General features: G+C 42.9%; 1 protein-coding gene and 1 pseudogene across 2 annotated transcripts in view; one reads left to right on the plus strand and one right to left on the minus strand.

Annotated features, from left to right (window-relative positions):
• Nucleotides 1-901: 901 nt before the first annotated feature.
• On the plus strand, nucleotides 902-9,647 carry LOC135557170 (protein arginine methyltransferase NDUFAF7, mitochondrial-like; annotated as a pseudogene).
• Nucleotides 9,648-11,267: 1,620 nt separating this feature from the next.
• Nucleotides 11,268-18,305, minus strand: part of LOC135557433 (serine/threonine-protein kinase D3-like) — a 68,534-nt gene continuing 61,496 nt past the window's right edge. For both annotated transcript variants that reach the window (XM_064990688.1, XM_064990689.1), the window contains 7 exons: nucleotides 18,120-18,192; nucleotides 17,519-17,625; nucleotides 16,921-17,082; nucleotides 16,637-16,735; nucleotides 16,187-16,454; nucleotides 15,084-15,169; nucleotides 11,268-14,856 (listed from right to left, as the gene is read on the minus strand). In XM_064990688.1, the coding sequence (XP_064846760.1) occupies nucleotides 14,683-14,856; nucleotides 15,084-15,169; nucleotides 16,187-16,454; nucleotides 16,637-16,735; nucleotides 16,921-17,082; nucleotides 17,519-17,625; nucleotides 18,120-18,192 (969 nt within the window). In that variant the 3' untranslated portion in view covers nucleotides 11,268-14,682. The remainder of the gene's footprint in view (nucleotides 14,857-15,083; nucleotides 15,170-16,186; nucleotides 16,455-16,636; nucleotides 16,736-16,920; nucleotides 17,083-17,518; nucleotides 17,626-18,119; nucleotides 18,193-18,305) is intronic.

Genomic DNA, 18,305 nt, shown 5'->3' on the forward strand with positions numbered 1-18,305 from the left:
GTAAGAGACTTGTTTCTGGAGAGGTTGATTTTTAAAAGTAGAAGCTCAAATTGTTTGGACACAGACCTGGATAGTAAGATAGAACTCTGCAGGCTATCCCTGCAGTAGATTGAAACTCCGCCCCCTTTGGCAGTCCTGTCTTGTCGGAAAATGTTATAGTTAAGGATGGAAATTTCTGGGTTTTTGGTGGTCTTCCTAAGCCAGGATTCAGACATGGCTAGGACATCCGGGTTGGCAGAGGGCAGTGAATTAAGCAAACTTAGGGAGGAGACTTCTAATGTTAACATGCATGAAACCAAAATAGATATTATAGCCCAAGGAGTGGCTGTTGGGCCTATTCAGCTTGCCGGGAGATGGGCCTAGCAATGGCTAACTGACTACTAGCTAATAGCTGGCTAGCTTTTGATTGGGGTTCCGGTTCTTAAGTATAAAAAATAGCAGATCCGTACCACATTGGGTGAGGCTGGTTGCAGGAGAGTATATTCAGTCTGTAGATGGAAAGTGATATTACAATATATATACAAAAATATTACAACAAAAAAAAGGAAAAACTATATTTACACGGGACACGACGAAACACGTCTGACTGCTACACCATCTTGGGTGGACCAAACACTTTTGAATCTGCTAGCTTGCTAGTTGGCTACACTCGTGGAGTCTGAGGAATTAATGCATATTCTGCCAAAGTCTGTCATGTAAAGATGGGCTGTAGTTTGACAAGATATTGTACGTAGGCCTATGAAACACAGTTAGCTGATCCCTGCCGGTGTCCTTTCAGTTGTCTCTCTCATGCTACTGTGCAGTCAGGCTGGATGTCCCTTTCTGGGAAAGTATAACGTTATAGCCTTCTGTTACAGTGGAACATTGTCTGAGTGTTGTAACTAGCTAGATAACTGTGCCAATGAGGACAGTTAGAGCACTGCAGTGTTTTAGCAGAGTCCTTGTCTGCCCTTGTCCACCACCATCATCTGGTAAGATCAGTTTCTCTATTTCAGCCTTACTATTTATGGATATCTCTCATTGGAATTGTATCCACAGTCATTTCAGTCTGTCTAGTTTCTATCAGAAATCTGTATCTAAATGTTAACTTCTTCTTTATAGTTAGATTATGGAGCAGAAAAACTAATGCCAAGGAACTCAATGCTCAGCCACCTAACCTCCGAGATCAAAGCTACAGGTCCTATCTCAGTGGCAGAGTACATGAGGTTCTCACTAACCCAGTCAAGGTAGGTAACTACCACCTGATCAATTCGCACGCACGCACACCCACACAGTACAGAAACCAGTCAGACAGTGCCACTATTCTTTAAAGATATGTTTGTTTCAGAGATGAAACGGTCTGTTTATTTTTCAGGGCTATTATGTGCAGAATGATATGCTTGGGCCAGATGGAGATTTCATCACAATGGCAGGAATTAGTCAGCTCTTTGGGGAGGTAAGCATTGTCATCAGAACCATATTTCAATTAATGTTAATCAATACATGTATGGATTGCTGTGTTGTAGATTTATGCATATACATGCTTGATCAACAGTCTTTCTATGTTCGAGTTTCTTTATGTTCCATACCAATGCCCTGAGTGATGATGATGATGGTTTCAGCTTATCGTTTCTCTGTCTGTAGCTGCTGGGGATCTGGTGTTTTAAGCGAGTGGATGGGAGCAGGGAAGCCCAGTCACTTCCAGTTAGTGGAGTTTGGACCAGGAAGAGGCTCCTTGGCCAATGACATTCTCAGTATGTACAGTACCATTCACAAGTTTGGACACACCTACCCATTCAAGTGTTTTTCTTTATTTTTACTATTTTCTACATTGTACAATAATAGTGAAGACATCAAAACTTTGAAATAACACATATGGAATCATGTAGTAACCAAAAAAGTGTAAAACAAATCTAAATATATTTGAGATTCTTCAAAGTAGCCACTCTTTGCTTTGATGACAGCTTTGCACATTCTTGGCATTCTCTCTACCAGCTCCATGAGGTATTCACCTGGAATTCATTTCAATTAACATGTGTGCCTTGTTAAAAGGATTTTCTTTCCTTAATGCATTTGAGCCAATCAGTTGTGTTGTGACAGGGTAGGAGTGGTATACAGAAGATGGTCTTTTACCAAATAGGGCTAAGTCCATATTATGGCAAGAACAGCTCAAATAAGGAAAGATAAATGACAGTTCATCATTACTTTAAGACATGAATGTCAGTCAATCTGGAAAATGGCAAGAGCTTTGAAAGTTTCTTCAAGTGCAGTTGCAAAAAACATCAAGCGCTATGATGAAACTCGCTCTCATGAGGACCGCCACAGGAAAAGAAGACCCAGAGTTACCTCTGCTGCAGAGGATACGTTCATTAGAGTTACCAGCTTCAGAAATTGCAGCTCAAATAAATGCTTCACCGAGTTCAAGTAACAGACACATCTCTTCATCAACTGTTCAGAAGAGACTGTGACTCAGGCCTTCATAATTGAATTGCCACAAATCAAATCAAATCAAATTTATTTATATAGCCCTTCGTACATCAGCTGATATCTCAAAGTGCTGTACAGAAACCCAGCCTAAAACCCCAAACAGCAAGCAATGCAGGTGTAGAAGCACGGTGGTTAGGAAAAACTCCCTAGAAAGGCCAAAACCTAGGAAGAAACCTAGAGAGGAACCAGGCTATGTGGGGTGGCCAGTCCTCTTCTGGCTGTGCCGGGTAGAGATTATAACAGAACATGGCCAAGATGTTCAAATGTTCATAAATGACCAGCATGGTCGAATAATAATAAGGCAGAACAGTTGAAACTGGAGCAGCAGCACGGCCAGGTGGACTGGGGACAGCAAGGAGTCATCATGTCAGGTAGTCCTGGGGCATGGTCCTAGGGCTCAGGTCCTCCGAGAGACCACAAACCACTACTAAAGGACACCAATAATAAGAAGACACTTGCTTGGGCCAAGAAACACGAGCAATGGATATTAGACCTGTGGAAATCTGTCCTTTGGTCTGATGAGTCCTAATTTGAGATTTTTAGCTCCAAACGCTGTGTCTTTGTGAGATGCAGAGTAGGTGAATGGATGATCTCCATGTGTGGTTCCCACCGCGAAGCATGGAAGAGGAGGTGTGATGTGGGGGTGCTGTGCTACAGAAATACACCACAGCGAGACGCCATACCATCTGGTTTGCGCTTAATGGGACCAAGAAGGAGAGTGATGGAGTGCTGCATCAGATGACCTGGCCTCCACAATCACCCGACCTCAACCCAATTGAGATGATTTGGGATGAGTTGGACCGCAGCGTGAAGGAAAAGCAGCTAACAAGTTCTCAGCATATTTGGGAACTCCTCCAAGGCAGTTGGGAAATTATTCCTCATGAAGCTGGTTGAGAGAAGGGTGGCTTCTTTGAAGAATCTCAAATATATTTTTGAATTAACACATTTTTTGCTTACGACATGATTTCATATGTGTTATTTCATAGTTGTCATGTCTTCACTATTCTACAATGTAGAATTTTTTTTTTTAAATAAAGAAAAAACCTTGAAAGAGTAGATGTGTTCAAATTTTGGACTGGTACTGTATGCCCAGTCTCGTGATGCTATGTCCTACTACTACATGGCCAAATGCTTTGTAAACAGACCGTATTCATGTGAGTTCAATATATGACCAGTGGAGGGAGCAATTTCCACATTTAGTCCATCAATCTAATAAGCTAAACTGCTAAACAATACGCTGTCTGTCTGTCTGTCTGTGTTGTCTAGGTCATTAGTCAGCTGCGTGGGGCTGCTGTCTCAGTGCACCTTGTGGAGGTGAGTTCTAAACTGAGACAGGCTCTGACGAGGGACCAGAGCCAGGGGTGGGCCAGGAAGGATGAGCCTGTGTACCGCCAGGGGACCACCACCACAGGCCTCCCCATCTCCTGGTACCGCAACCTGGATGACGTCCCCAGAGGTAGTAATCTATAGTTTTAAATGAGGTAATTGTAGTTAATCTTAATTGAGTTAATCTCATGTTGGATTACGTGTCTAGAGGTAGACGTAGTATAGAAACTTGGCTGAGACTAATGATGCATGTTCTAATACTTAGTCATTTAGCTATGGAAAGAGTTTAATTTACTGGGTGTGAATTTGTTATTGACTGGCACTATTTTTTTTTTCTTTCATACAGGCTTCAGCAATCTACCTTGCTCATAAGTTCTTTGATGCCTTACCCATCCACAAATTCCAGGTCCATTTACTTTATCAGCTATTTGGATTAGACATAGATCTTGATAACAGATCACAAGTCATTGAAAAACATGAATTGTAAGTGCCATTTGATCCGTTGCGTTGTGCATTGATTGTGACGTGGGCACAGAGAACAAAGGGCTGGAGGGAGGTGATGGTGGATATTGACTTAGACGAGCCAGGCAAGCTGAGGTTTGTCATAGTGCCAGCTCCCACTCTTGCCTCTCCTCAGCATATACAGGTGAGTGCTGCGTGTTGATGATTGCAGCTGTTTTATTTTTTTTTTTGTCAATATCAAATAATTTCTGTGTAACAATTAAAGAACCTTACTGTGGTTGTTTTCAATTAAAATTGTCAAAAAGAAACAAAATTGCTTCTTAGGAAAGAGCAATTTCTCAAGCAAGCTAGAAAGGTAGGACTGTGGGAGTGGTCTGAGTGGGGATGGGATGTCACCAGGCAGGCCAAAACTCCATACCACCAAAACAGGCTGAAATTTCAAGTGGTCTTTTCAAACAAGCCTTACACTACAAGTGCATTATCATCAATTTCACAGTATTATTTCAACCTCATAGTGTGGAAATGGACACTGAGTGAACAAAACAGTATTAAAACCTTCCTAATTTTAAGTTGCACTCCCCTTTTTTCCCCCTCAGAACAGCCTCAATTCATCGGCGCATGGACTCTACGAGGTGTTCCACACGGATGTTGACTCCAATGCTTCCCACAGTTGTGTCAAGTTGGACCATACTTGAGAGACGCAAGAAACTGTTGAGCGTGGGGGGGGAGTGTTGCAGTTCTTGACACAAACCGATGTGCCTACTACGATACTCTGTTCAAAGACACTTAAATATTTTTACTTTCTCATTCATCCTCTGAATGGCACACAATCCATGCCAATTCATGTCAATTGTCTCAAGGCTTAAAAATCCTTCTTTAACTCGTCTCCTCCCCTTCATCTACACTTAAGTGGATTTAACATGTGACGTTAATTAAGGGGTCATAGCTTTCACCTGGTCAGTCTGTCATGGAAAGAGCAGGTGTTTTTAATGTTTTGTACATTCGTATATACAGTTGAAGTTTACATACACTTAGGTGGGAGTCATTAAAACTCTTTTTTTTTCAACCACTCCACTAATTTCTTGTTAACAAACTATAGTTTTGGCAAGTCGGTTAGGACATCTACTTTGTGCATGACACAAGTAATTTTTCAAACAATTGTTTACAGACATATTATTTCACTTATAATGCACTGTATCACAATTCGAGTGGGTCAGAAGTTTACATTCAGTAAGTGTACTGTGCCTTTTAAACAGCTTGGAAATTTCTAGAAAATGATGTCATGGCTTTAGAAGCTTCTGATAGGCTAATTGACATCATTTGAGTCAATTGGAGGTGTACCTGTGGAACTCAGTGCCTCTTTGCTTGACATCATGGGAAAATCAAAAGAAATTAGCCAAGACCTCAGAAAAAATTGTAGAGTCTGGTTCATTATTGGGAGCAATTTCCTAACTCCTGAAGGTACCATGTTCATCTGTACAAACAATAGTACGCAAGTATAAATGCCATGGGACCACGCAGCCGCCATACCGCTCAGGAAGAATACACGTTCTGTCTCCCAGAGATGAATGCATTTTGGTGTGAAAAGTGCAAATCAATCCCAGAACAACAGCAGGACCTTGTGAAGATGCTGGAGGAAACAGTTACAAAAGTATCTATATCCACAGTAAAATACAAATCCTATATCGAAATAACCTGAAAGGCCCCTCAACATGGAAGAAGCCACTGCCCCAAAACTACCATAAAAAAGTCAGACTACAGTTTGCAACTGCACATGGGGACAAAGATTGTATTTTTTGAAGAAATGTCTGACGAAACAAAAAAAAGAACTGTTTGGCCATAATGATCATCGTTATGTTTGGAAGGAAAAGGGGGAGGCTTGCAAGCCGAAGAACACCATCCCAACCGTGAAGCACGGGGGTGGCAGCATCATGTTGTGGGGGTGCTTTGCTGTAGGAGGGACTGGTGCACTTCACAAAATAGATGGCATCATGAGGTAGGAAAATTATGTGGATATATTGAAGCAACATCTCAAGACATCAGTTAAAGTTAATGGGTCTTTCAATTGGGTCTTTCAATTGGACAATGACCCCAAGCATACTTTAAAGTTGTGGCAAAATGGCTTAAGGACAACAAAGTCAAGGTATTGGAGTGGCCATCACAAAGTGATGACCTCAATCCTATAGAAAATTTGTGGGCAGAACTGAAAAGGTGTGTGCGAGCAAGGAGGCCTACAAATCTGACTCAGTTACAACAGCTCTGTCTGGAGGAATGGGCCAGAATTCACCCAACTTATTGTGGGAAGCTTGTGGAAGGCTACCCAAAACATTTGACCCAAGTTAAACAATTTAAAGGCAATGCTATCAAATACTAATTGAGTGTATGTTAACTTCTGACCCACTGGGAATGTGATGAAAGAAATAAAAGCTGAAATAAATCATTCTCTCTGCTATTATTCTGACATCTCACATTCTTAAAATAAAGTGGTGATCCGAACTGACCTAAGATGGAATTTTTACTAGGATTTAATGTCAGAAATGTTGATAAACTGAGTTTTATATGTATTTGGCGTAAGGTGTATGTAAACTGTAAAACACAGGAAAATCACGTTTTTGATTAAGTTTTGTATCATATTGTACAACAGCTGATGAAACTAACACTGTAAAAGTGTGAAGAAATGTGATCAATATTATTTCCTGATAGGTACTGGTTGAAAATACAATTCACACTTAACCGGTTTTGCATGGGTGTGGTTTTGGCTTGCATGGTGACATCACCAGGCGGTATCAGTTAATAGACCAATAAAGAGAGTTCCAAACCTCTCTGCCAATAACAGCCACTTTTGTGACCCAGAAATGATTTTAAATTGAGATTAAAACGGCTGCATTGGGCCTTTAACTTTTTTTAAATTACAAAGATAATAAAAAAATAAAAACCTATTCAATATCTTTGCCTAAGCCTTTGTTTTATGGTACATAGACACAAACACACCCACAAATTGCTCAACAAGCTCCTTTTTCCTTAAAAGTTTGACGACTCTCCAGCATCTGTCTTTTATTACCCACGTTTATGCAATATATACAGTACCAACCTATTTCATCTGGTCTCTCTGGAAGAGTGCAGGGGCTTTGAACAGCGTGCCAAAGCCTGACATCATGAGTGATCTTGGGTGAAACCCCCTTATTGGTTTGAGATCCCAACTAATGGCTGCAGCCTGTGCCTGACAGGCATGTGTATCTCAGGTTCCACATATTGTAGTAGAGTTTATTAACCTTAACGCAGTTCTCTTTACGCTCGCCATGGTTAAAAGCAGTACATAATCGTCTCTGGTGCTCCGCTCTTTCATCACTGTGGTCTAATGGAGTTTCCATTAGAAGTAGATAGGCATATAGCTTTTAATACTCCACTTGAGTCTCTTTTTCCCATCAACATGTGTTCCCCGATTAGTCTAAGGGTGTGTCCCAAATCGCACCCTATTCCCTATATAGTGCACTACTTTTGACCAGGACCCATAGGGTAGTGCACTATATAGGGGAATATGGTGCCATTTGGGATGCGTCTTATCCCACCCAGGCAAGCCCCTCCTTTTGGTTCTGTGTTGCCTAGGGGCTTGGAGCCGGTGCTGCTTAGTGGAGATGATTTGGAAGTGAAGCCATGTATGATTGATGATGTGTGTTCTCAGGCCTCTGTGTGTTGGCCGGGGCTTCACACAGACGAGGTAAGCAGAGCCGCTCTTGTTTTTGTTCTGAAACCCCTCACCTCCTAGGCAGGTGAAGTGAGACGGCTCGTGGAGGTCTGCCCGGAGGGAGGGGTCATCGTCCAGCAACTGGCCAATCGGATCACAGAGGACGGGGGCGCAGCACTGATTGCAGACTACGGGCACGGCGGGACCAAGACGGACACGTTCAGAGTACGTACCATCATGTCTCCAACTTGGCCCATTTATCAGCAGGTTTTAATACGGTCTCGGTTTGTGTGTGTCTCTGACTTAGTGTGATGTGATTAGCCGAACAAGCCTCAGCGACAAGGAAACCGATGCAGGAAGCCGACATGCCTCTTCTTGCCCTTTGCTGGTGACACATAGAAATCAGGGTCAACTGCCCTCTAGTCCTGTTCCTCGTGCTCCACACTAACCTAGCCTCATCTGGCCCCTATTAAGAGGGTGGGCTCTCACTGCATGGCTCTCTGGCTCTGGGACTCACTAAATTGTGTGATGAAAAGGGGGGCTGGGGGAGGTTCAAACAAGCGGCCCCCTCCTTCAAAAGACATGTGGCAGGGAACTGCACAATCCCATCTGTGAACAAGGCGTCCATGGTTCAGTACGGCTCACGCTTATGTCACAAGTGACTACATGAAGATATTATCAGCTGTTGCTTGTGAAAGGAAGCACCTGATTTGGAATAAGAAAAAAAAAAAAAACTAAAAAAACGAACAAATTAAGTCAAATGAAAATGTAACAATACACCAATAACAAACTATTATAGTCATGCGTCATGTTGTCATAACACCAGACCGCCTCTCCTGTCCCCCACCCCCAGGGTTTCAAAGATCATAAGCTCCATGATGTCCTAGCGTCCCCTGGCTCTGCTGACCTTACTGCTGACGTGAACTTCAGTTGCCTGATTAAGATGGCTGCAGCTACGGTGGTCTGCCTGGGGCCTGTCTGTCAAAGAGACTTCCTGAAAAATATGGGCATTGATACAAGCTTACAGGTGGGAAGAAACCCTGTGTTCACAAAGCATTATTCCACTTATTTATACATTGGGCTAAGGTGACTATTGTATACTGAACAAAAATATAAACCCAACATGTAAAGTGTTGGTCCCATGTTTCATGAGCTGAAATAAAAGATCCCAGAAATGTTGGGCGCAAGGAACACATTTGTTTGTGAACACATTTGTTTACAAAGTGAGCATTTCATACTTGGGTGAATCCTAACAAAACCAGGACAAAACAATGTGTTGTTTTTTTGTCCTGGTTTCGTTACAAATTCACCCACTAATAAGTTTGCATCAGTTTCATTCAAAGCAATACTTTAAGTGGACATTCATGGTTTTCAACTGGCTGATCGGGGCTTTCAAGAACACTTGGGATAAAAGTTTTACTTTGCCCTCTATTCAATTAGCGTTGTCCAATTGCAATGTTGGGTTTCTCTTCAGGTTCTGCTGAGGAAATGTGCAGACCTGTCTAAAAAGGCCGAGCTGATCCAGGGCTATGACATGCTGACCAACCCCCAGAAGATGGGCGAGAGGTTCCAGTTCTTCACCATGCTCAACCACAGTCGGCTCACCAGGCCTGAGCAGTCCGAGGGGGGTGAGAAGATGGCCCCGGTTCCCAAGAAGGCCCCAACGCCCCTGGCTGTGGCTAGCTTCAGTGAGCTTGGCCTCTCGTGAAAAGCGTAGCCAGAGACCCACCATGGGTTCCAACAGAGACTGCACTGCAGAGGCTGTGAATGTGAACTCGCCTGTGAAGGCACTTAAAATTTGCACCCATGAATTTAGTACTATACCTTCGGAAGCAATAGGGTTTGGTCTGAATTTAGTTTGAAAAGTTGAGCTTATGTGCTAATCAAATCTAGGAATGATGCACCCCGAGGGACGATGGCAACTGATTTATTTCTTTATCATATATATATGTTAATTAAAGCAACATGTAATTCAGAGGGGTACGGAATGTAAATGTTCTCAGTCAGAAGAACGTCACCCCAGGTCACTGCGTTTCAAGCTTTAGGAATACGGCTCCGCTCTGCTCCTGTCTTTTGGAAGGAAACTATTAATGGGCCACGTGGTGCCTGGCTCCCTTAACATCTTGAACCAATTGGGTGATTGTGGCGTTCGTAGATAGCAGCCATGTCCCAACTGGCACCCTATTCCCTATGCAGTGCACTACCTTTGACCAGAGCCTTGCTCAAAGGTGGTGCACTACGTAGGGCATATAGGGTGCCATTTGGGATGCAAGTCAGCCACTCGCAGCATGCTGTGTTTTGCTCTGACAGGCTCGCCCTTGCTGCCCCAGTAGCAATTAAAAGAGACTATTACACAGGACTATCACCGTAGCCAAAATAACCAGCCAGTCCTACTGAAGGGAGGCTAATGTGAAGCTAAGATATTAAAGTCTTGATGATTAAAAGTCATCACACAACATTTTTCTTGTGTATATTATATAGCTGTACCATCTTTGTCTGGGAATCACATAATGCACAGAGTATTTTCCTTATTTTTATGTGATCATTTGATTAAGACTGAAAATATTTATGGTATTTAATCCAGTATATTTATACTTGGAAGGAACGTGTCGATTTCTGAGAAAGGCAACAGACATTTTCTTGTTTTCTAGGGCCTTCTGTAGGCCTCAACATGTGGTGCTATCATTACACAGCAGTAGTTAGCCATTTATTTTCTTCCCCAGCCACAAATGGCTCTGTTCATCTAACATATGGCACAATGAAATGTGACAGGCTCCACTGGCACTCTGTGACATTTGGTTTTAATTACACAGATTAGAGCCATAAAAAAAGAGCACTTTACCCCAGTTCTTATGTTTCCAAATGGTACCCTATATAGTGCACTATATAGTGCACTATGTGCCATTAAGAGGATGAATGGCCAAGACAAAAGATTTAAGTGCCTTTGAACAGGGTATGTATGGTAGTAGGTGCCAGATGCACCGGTTTGTGTCAAGAACTGCAAAGCTGCTGTTTTTTTCATCGTCAACAGTTTCCCATGTGTATCAAGTATGTTTCACCACCCAAAGGGCATCCAGCCAACTTGACACAACTGTGAGAAGTATTGGAGTGAACATGGGCCAGCATCCCTGTGGAACACTTTCGACACCTTGTAGAGCCCATGCCCTGACTAATTAAGGCTGTTTTGAGGGCAAAAGGGGGTGCAACTCAATATTAGGAAGGTGTTGTTAATGTCTTCAACACTGTGTAATCTTACATAAATAAAAAAATAAAAAAATTAGGACCAATTGTAAATGAGCTGCAAATGAAATGAGTACATTCTCTGCAGTAGTGTCCGAGAAAATGTTTTATTAGATATGTCAATATTGAAATAAAGAAAAAACTGACATCTGCCAATCCAGTGGCAACACAAACTACAAATGAATCTCAGGTTTAAGTCATTATTACCCTTCTACATGAACTTTGTACACTGAAAATACAGTATACTGTATGGCAAAGTTCAGAACGTTGTTTCACCGTCCAAAGTGGTGGGTTGAGACCGAATTAGGCTGATACCAAAGTAAGGAGAGGGAGAAGAAAACATATTGGTGTCTCACTTAAGTCACTTGGTGTTTTCACAAAATAAAAATCTGCATTTTTTTGGCCCGGCGCACAGTTGCACAGTCAATTAATTCTGCATTCATTCTTTTTACTCCTTTACTGTATGTTTTAACTGGGTATCCTGCGGTGAGCATGACAAGTCCCTACTATTTTATTTCTGATGGATTTGTATGTTATTAAGGCCATCACTCAATGAGACAGGGTCAATTCGTGATTTAGGTTGGGATGGGAAAAACACTAAACACAGAGAAAATGTAACACGCACTCACACGGTATTGAAGGCATGGTAAGCCACGTTCCTCTTCTTCTCTCTATGACACATTTAGGATTTCTCTCTTCAGCAAACATGTTGCATTCATTGTATTATTACAGAGTACGGAGTAAATGTTTCTGCTGCTTTCTCTGTATCCTCCCATGCTTTCAATGTGCTCAAACGTTTGGATACATCCCAAATGGCGCTCTATTCCCTATATAGGGAATAGCTCTGGTCAGAATTAGTGCACTGTATAGGGAATAGGGTGCCATTTGGGATGTATCCGTGGTGAATCTGCTGGAATACTTGGCTCTGCAGCCCTCTCACCGGAGTACAGCAGTGGTTCTGGCCTTGGGTGGACCCAGTCAACCATACATACACAACAGGACAAAGGACATAAGGAACAACAAGGTATTGGTCATGTAACGAAACAAGGAAGGGAAAGAAATAAGGCAAAGCTTTGAGAAGGCCCATCAGTTCTTGAACAAAAATCATACATTTGGTACTTGAAAAACATTTATCAACTATCTTTACTTCATTAAAAAATATAACATTTGTTAGCTAACGGTATGGCTGAGAGCAGAGAGTTAATATCTACAATTTCCTAGGATTGGTTATCATTGAGCAATCATATCAATGTTTTTCTGACACTTAGCACTGTACTCCATTTAGATGACATCCAGAATGTTCGTAGTTATATATATTTAAAAAAATGGTAGAATCCTAAAAATAGAATTACTTCTATTAATTATATTTCTACCGGTAGAATTCTCAGGCTTGAGTTAGCTTCATTTTTTTTTTATCTGGCATTTTTCTAAGGAGGGATGATAAGACCGTGTGGAGCAGCTGCTGATTGGTTCACAACATCATTCAAGGCATCCAATAAGGGAGCCAGAGATTACAGTTACCTAAAAGTGCAAAAAAACATCTCACCGAATAAGCAAAATAAATATATATGTGGTCAGTGAACAGTGTATAAGGTACACCCAACTAGTACCGGGTCGGACCACCTTTGTCTCCAGAACAGCCTGAATTGTTTGGGAAATGAAAACGTTGCTCAATTGGTAACACGGGATCTAACTTGTGCCTTGTTACCAATTGAGCAGCCTCTACCGTTGCCACCAGGCAGGATGGGCCTATGGTCTCATGCTTCTTACGTCAAATCCTGACTCTGCAATCCACATGACGAAACAGGAACCGGGATTTGTTTGGGATGTTTTTCCACTCCTCAATTGTCCAGTGTTGGTGATCGCGTGCCCACTGAAGCCACTTCTTATTGTTTTTAGCTGATAGGAGTGAAACCCGGTGAGGTCGTCTGCTGTAATAGCCCATCCGTGACAAGGACAGACGAGTTGTGCGTTCCGAGATGCCGTTCTGCACACCACTGTTGTACTGCACTGTTATTTGCCTCTTCATGGCCCGCCTGTTAGCTTGCACGATTCTTGCCATTCTCCTTCAAGCGCTCATCAACGAGCTGTTTTCGCCTACAGGTCTATTGCTGGCTAGATGTTTTTCGTTTACCGTTCTCAGTAAACCCCAGACACTGTCGTGCGTGAAAAGCCCAGGAGAACGGACGTTCTTTAGAGATACCGGAACAGGCGTGCCTGGCACCGACAATCATACCCCACTCAAAGTTGCTTAGGTCACTCGTCTTACCCATTCTAGCGTTTAATCGAACAGTAACTGAATGTCTCGATGCCTGTCTACCTGCTTTATATAGCAAGCCACGGCCACGTGACTCACTGTCTGTAGGAGCGAACCATTTTTGTGAACGGGATGGTGTAGCTAATAAACTAGCCACTGAGTGAATATTCACGACATTAGCATATTTTGTATTAAAAGGATACTACAGGAGATTGGCAATTAAGCCCTTTATCTACTTCCCCAGTCAGATTAACTCGTGGGTACCATTTTTATGTCTCTGCGTGCAGTTTGAAGGAAGTTGCTAACTACTGTTAGTGCAATGCCTGGGAGTCTATGGTAACTGCTAGCATGCTAGTAGATTCCATAGACTACCAGGCATATCCCGCTAACGCTAGTTAGCATTGGCTTGCGAAAATACCTCTTACTTCCTTCATGCTTGATGAAGAGACATAAAAATGGTACCCACGAGATCATCTGACTCTTGGGAAGGAAAGTGCTTAATTGCAAAAATCCCAAAGTATCCGTTTAAGTGTTCCAGTTCAATAGCATTACATAAAACCAATAGAAAGAAAAGTTTTCCAAAATTAGCACTCTCATGGAAAACTAACAATTGAATGTAGTCGTGAAGAGATTTCAAATACACATGTTAAACTAACAACATTAAAACAATATGCTATTGAAGCTGAAAAGCTTGACTGTTTCTCGGTCTCCAGGATTTGGTCTAAAGTAACCATATTTTATAGAAACCCCTTTTCTGGGTTGAAAGGCAGTGCAAATGTTTATTACTGTTGCTGGGGAATCCCTATCTAACCAACCCACAAAGGTAATGTATGTCTTTCAGGCTCATATGAGACACACTGTATATTATGGCTTGTAGAGAAGGCAGCCGGCGGAGAAAGAAGCCTTGTCTCTGGAATGTGATGAAAACAAAACAACTTAAAGATACTCGAACATCACCCCTTCCCTCACAACACCATTGTGTGTTCCCATGTCATGGTACTGTACCACCCCACTGCTGCCTGTCCACTGCATCGCCTCCTGTCTGTTCAATGTAGTAGTGCACGATTACACCTTCATGCACATACATGTAGGCTAATATATGCATCTCTGCCTGTTTAAGCTTACAGTCTCAGCCAGGAGTGGCAGGTTCCAGGGACCCAAGCACTAGCCATGAGACTCCGAGTCCCAGTATGCCCTGTGAACTCCTCCTGAAACACTTGCATCCTGCAGGCAGTCCTCCCGGCCACTAGGGGTCCTCCTCCATGTCGTCCAGATTGGGCGCCATGATGAAGTGCTTGGGGTAGTGCAGGCTTCTCTCGTCGGCGTACTCCTCCCAGCGGGTGTCATCGCTCTCGTGGGTGATGTAGCGCTCCCCTCGGCGTGTCTCAAACTCCCGGAGGTCCAACCACGTCTGATAATCCTGGAGGAGGGATGGGAAGCGTATAGGTTAAGTGTATTGTCATTAGCAAACTGCAAGAAGAAGCCTAGGAGAAGTAGCTTATCATAGATCCTTAGACGGAGTGAGTCCTTTTTAAAAAAATAACAGAGTGAACTGTGAACACCATAGAGATGTGTTGCATTTAAATGATGTGACGGACATGGTGTGACTGAAGGTAGATCCTCCTGGTCAATGTCCAGGTGTGTTACCTGGAGCCAGGGGTGACTGAGAGACTTGTCCACACTGTAGCGCTTCCTCATCTTCACCTGGAGGAGGTTGTTGATCAGGTCTGTGGCTGTGAGTAGATGGACAAACATGCACAACATCAACATGAGAAACAAGGGAGATCTACATTTCCATCCAGCACAAGCTCTCCCCAGTCTGGCCACTCCAGACAAGTGCTCGATTTTATACACCTGTCAGCAACGGGTGTGGCTGAAATTTGAAGGGGTGTCCATATACTTTTGTATATACAGTGGGGCAAAAAAGTATTTAGTCAGCCACCAATTGTGCAAGTTCTCCCACTTAAAAAGATGAGAGAGGCCTGTAATTTTCATCATAGCTACACTTCAACTATGACAGACAAAATGAGGAAAAAAAATCCAGATGCCCCACTGTATAGTGTACATGGCTACCTCTAGGTTGAGTCAATTAGGACTACACAAATATTACGCTATTATCAGTCTCAAAGTAACAAAGAAAGTTCCAAAGACACTTCCAAAGAGTTGAGCAGTAGGCTTCTTTCTCTGAGGGGAGAGACTGAAAAAGACCACACAGAGAAAGGTGAAGACCAACCACAGCAACCCTGGGAAACAGAAACTAAGGCGGTCTACTGGTCAACCCAATAGGGACACACGCCACATCCCAAATGGCACCCTTTTCCATTTACGGTGCACTACGTTTGACTAGAGCCCTATGGGCCTTATAGAGTGCCATTTGGGATGGAGCCACAGTCTAGTTTTGACCAGGAGTAAACCCCAAAAGATCACACTGTAAGTACACTGAGTGAGTCAACAGTGTATTTATCCTGTAATGGCCAATTACTTGGTGATTACAGGGTTGGTGACTGTAAAAAGCGCCAGTGCATGACTATTGTCTAGAATCTACTTATAAAGCGAGAGTGCTATAGATGGCTCTCAAAATAAATGATCCATAATAGCAAAATTGGACATGTTGTAAAGAAGGGAAAAAACATGTATTTTTGATCATTAAAAAAAAAACAGTGCGTCCTCAATGACACCGTATTCGCTATATAGTGCACTATAAAGGGAATACGGTGCCATTTGGGATGCACCCACCCACTCGCTCTTACCCTCTCCAGAGATGTCCTTCCAGGGGTTGGGAGGGTACATGAAGGCAGCGTTGTGGATCTGGTCGTTGATGTCCTCGTCCTCGTTGAAGGGGAAGGTCCCGCTGAGGCTGACGTAAACGATCACGCCCACCGACCACATGTCCAGGGAACGGTTGTAGCCTTTACTGCGTAGGACCTCAGGCGCCAAGTAGGCGGGCGTGCCCACCACAGAGCGCCTGAACGACTTCTCGCCAATGATGCGAGCGAAGCCAAAGTCACAAAGCTTCACCTATAGGAACACACATAGGAACCAAGGTCATCCTTGTGCTGCCATTCCTTATGGGTAAGTTCCATTTTGAATGCTTTAGTAAGCAAAGTAATTATAAGTAATTGATCTGGTTAAATAAATCAAAATCACAATGAGCCCAATAGCCCAGTCCGCTCGTTGTGGTGGACAGCTCATGTACTCACCTGAGGGAAAGGCTCTGCGGAAGCCAGCAGAACATTCTCAGGCTTCAGGTCACAGTGAACGATGTTCTTAAAATGGAGATGCCGCAAAGCCACCAGGATCTGTGGGTCAGGAAGCACATGGGGAGACTTACTATTGGCTGAGCTGTGGTACTTGTCATTACAGTGGCTTACCAGTATTGTGTAATTATCTCTAGGGTACAGAAACAATTACACAGTAATAAAAACACTTTGCGTAAAGTGTTACTGTGGTTCATTAGTATAAATGATATTTTTCTGTAACTGACCTGTGTGACTAGGAACTTGGTGAGACGCTCAGGGAGCTTGCTCTTCTCACTGGACAAGATCATCTCCAGCATGTCGCCATGGAGCTTCTCCATGACAACAAAGACCCGCTCGGGAGTCTCGAACATGCACTCCAGGTTGACGATCCCAGGATGGTGAAGGTTCTGACAGGCAGCGAGACAGGGATTTAATTCAATTCAAAATGTAATATTTATCGCTGACGTGCAATTAGGGAGAAGGAGATCTAAGATGTACCGAAACGTGTTCTCTATGTGCTTGGTGACAGATGACCTCCACTATGCATAGGACAGTGCTGCACGCACATTAGATGTTTTTTTTTTTAATCAACTAACACCACACTCCACAAATGGAGATATGTATATACCAGGGTCCACAGACGCACTTTGAAATCAGAAAAAGTACATAATTTCTTCAGAATTTCTTCAAGGGTCTAACCCGGGACTCCAAACTGGATCTCTACGTTTTACTAATGTTGTTCAGTGAAACAATAGCGAAACGTAGCTAACAAGATTCAGATTCCCAGGCTATCGGGGTCTAGACGGGCTGTGAAAGAGCCAGGCTTCGCAGTCCTTTGTCTACCTGGAGAATAGCCACCTCGTTCCTCAGCTGGCTCTCCTGCTTGGTAGGGAACCTCATCTTGTCGATGATTTTGATGGCCGCGTCTCTCCCAGTCTTTCTGTGTTTACCTAAGCATGGACATTAAAAAGATAAATCACAGGCTACTCCCTGCAGACTGTTGCAAATGAACTGTCTGTATTTCCTCCTCTGTCTCCAACTATAGAATAGACCGACGGCGAGGAATTCCACTAGTAAAAGTTTATTTGCAAAGCATACAAAGAAAAACAAGCTAGTAGCCTCCCTCTCCCTGTGAATTAAAGCCACTATAAAGAGAAGAAAACATGGCTGGATAGATGTACATGAAGCCAAAGGGAAGGGCACTCTGCTGCTACCACGCTCTCCAACCAAGGTGCATGAATTGAGGAGCAAACTGAAGTGAAGAGGAAATTCAGAAACTCTAAGGAAGACTGCGGAAGTTGATAAAAAAATAGCTTTGTTACTGTTAAAAGCAAAAAAAGAAGCTCTTTTCAACTTCCACGGTCCTGAAGAGTTGCTGAATTTCCTTCCCACTTCACAATGTACATAAAGCCAATGGAACTACTGTAGAGTCAGTCTGACTTACCTCCATACACAATCCCAAACTGGCCCGACCCCAGGACCTCATCAGCAAAGATCTGGTAGACTGAACTGATATCCTAAAGAAAAGATCAAAAACATATTTCACTAAACAGACAATCCATCTAACATTTTGCAGACATTTTTAAATATTCCTAAATCACTCAGTTATCAGGAATGCTTGTGGAGCTGT

Source organism: Oncorhynchus masou, chromosome 16 (assembly GCF_036934945.1).
Source record: "Oncorhynchus masou masou isolate Uvic2021 chromosome 16, UVic_Omas_1.1, whole genome shotgun sequence".
NCBI classification, from domain to species: Eukaryota; Metazoa; Chordata; class Actinopteri; order Salmoniformes; family Salmonidae; genus Oncorhynchus; species Oncorhynchus masou.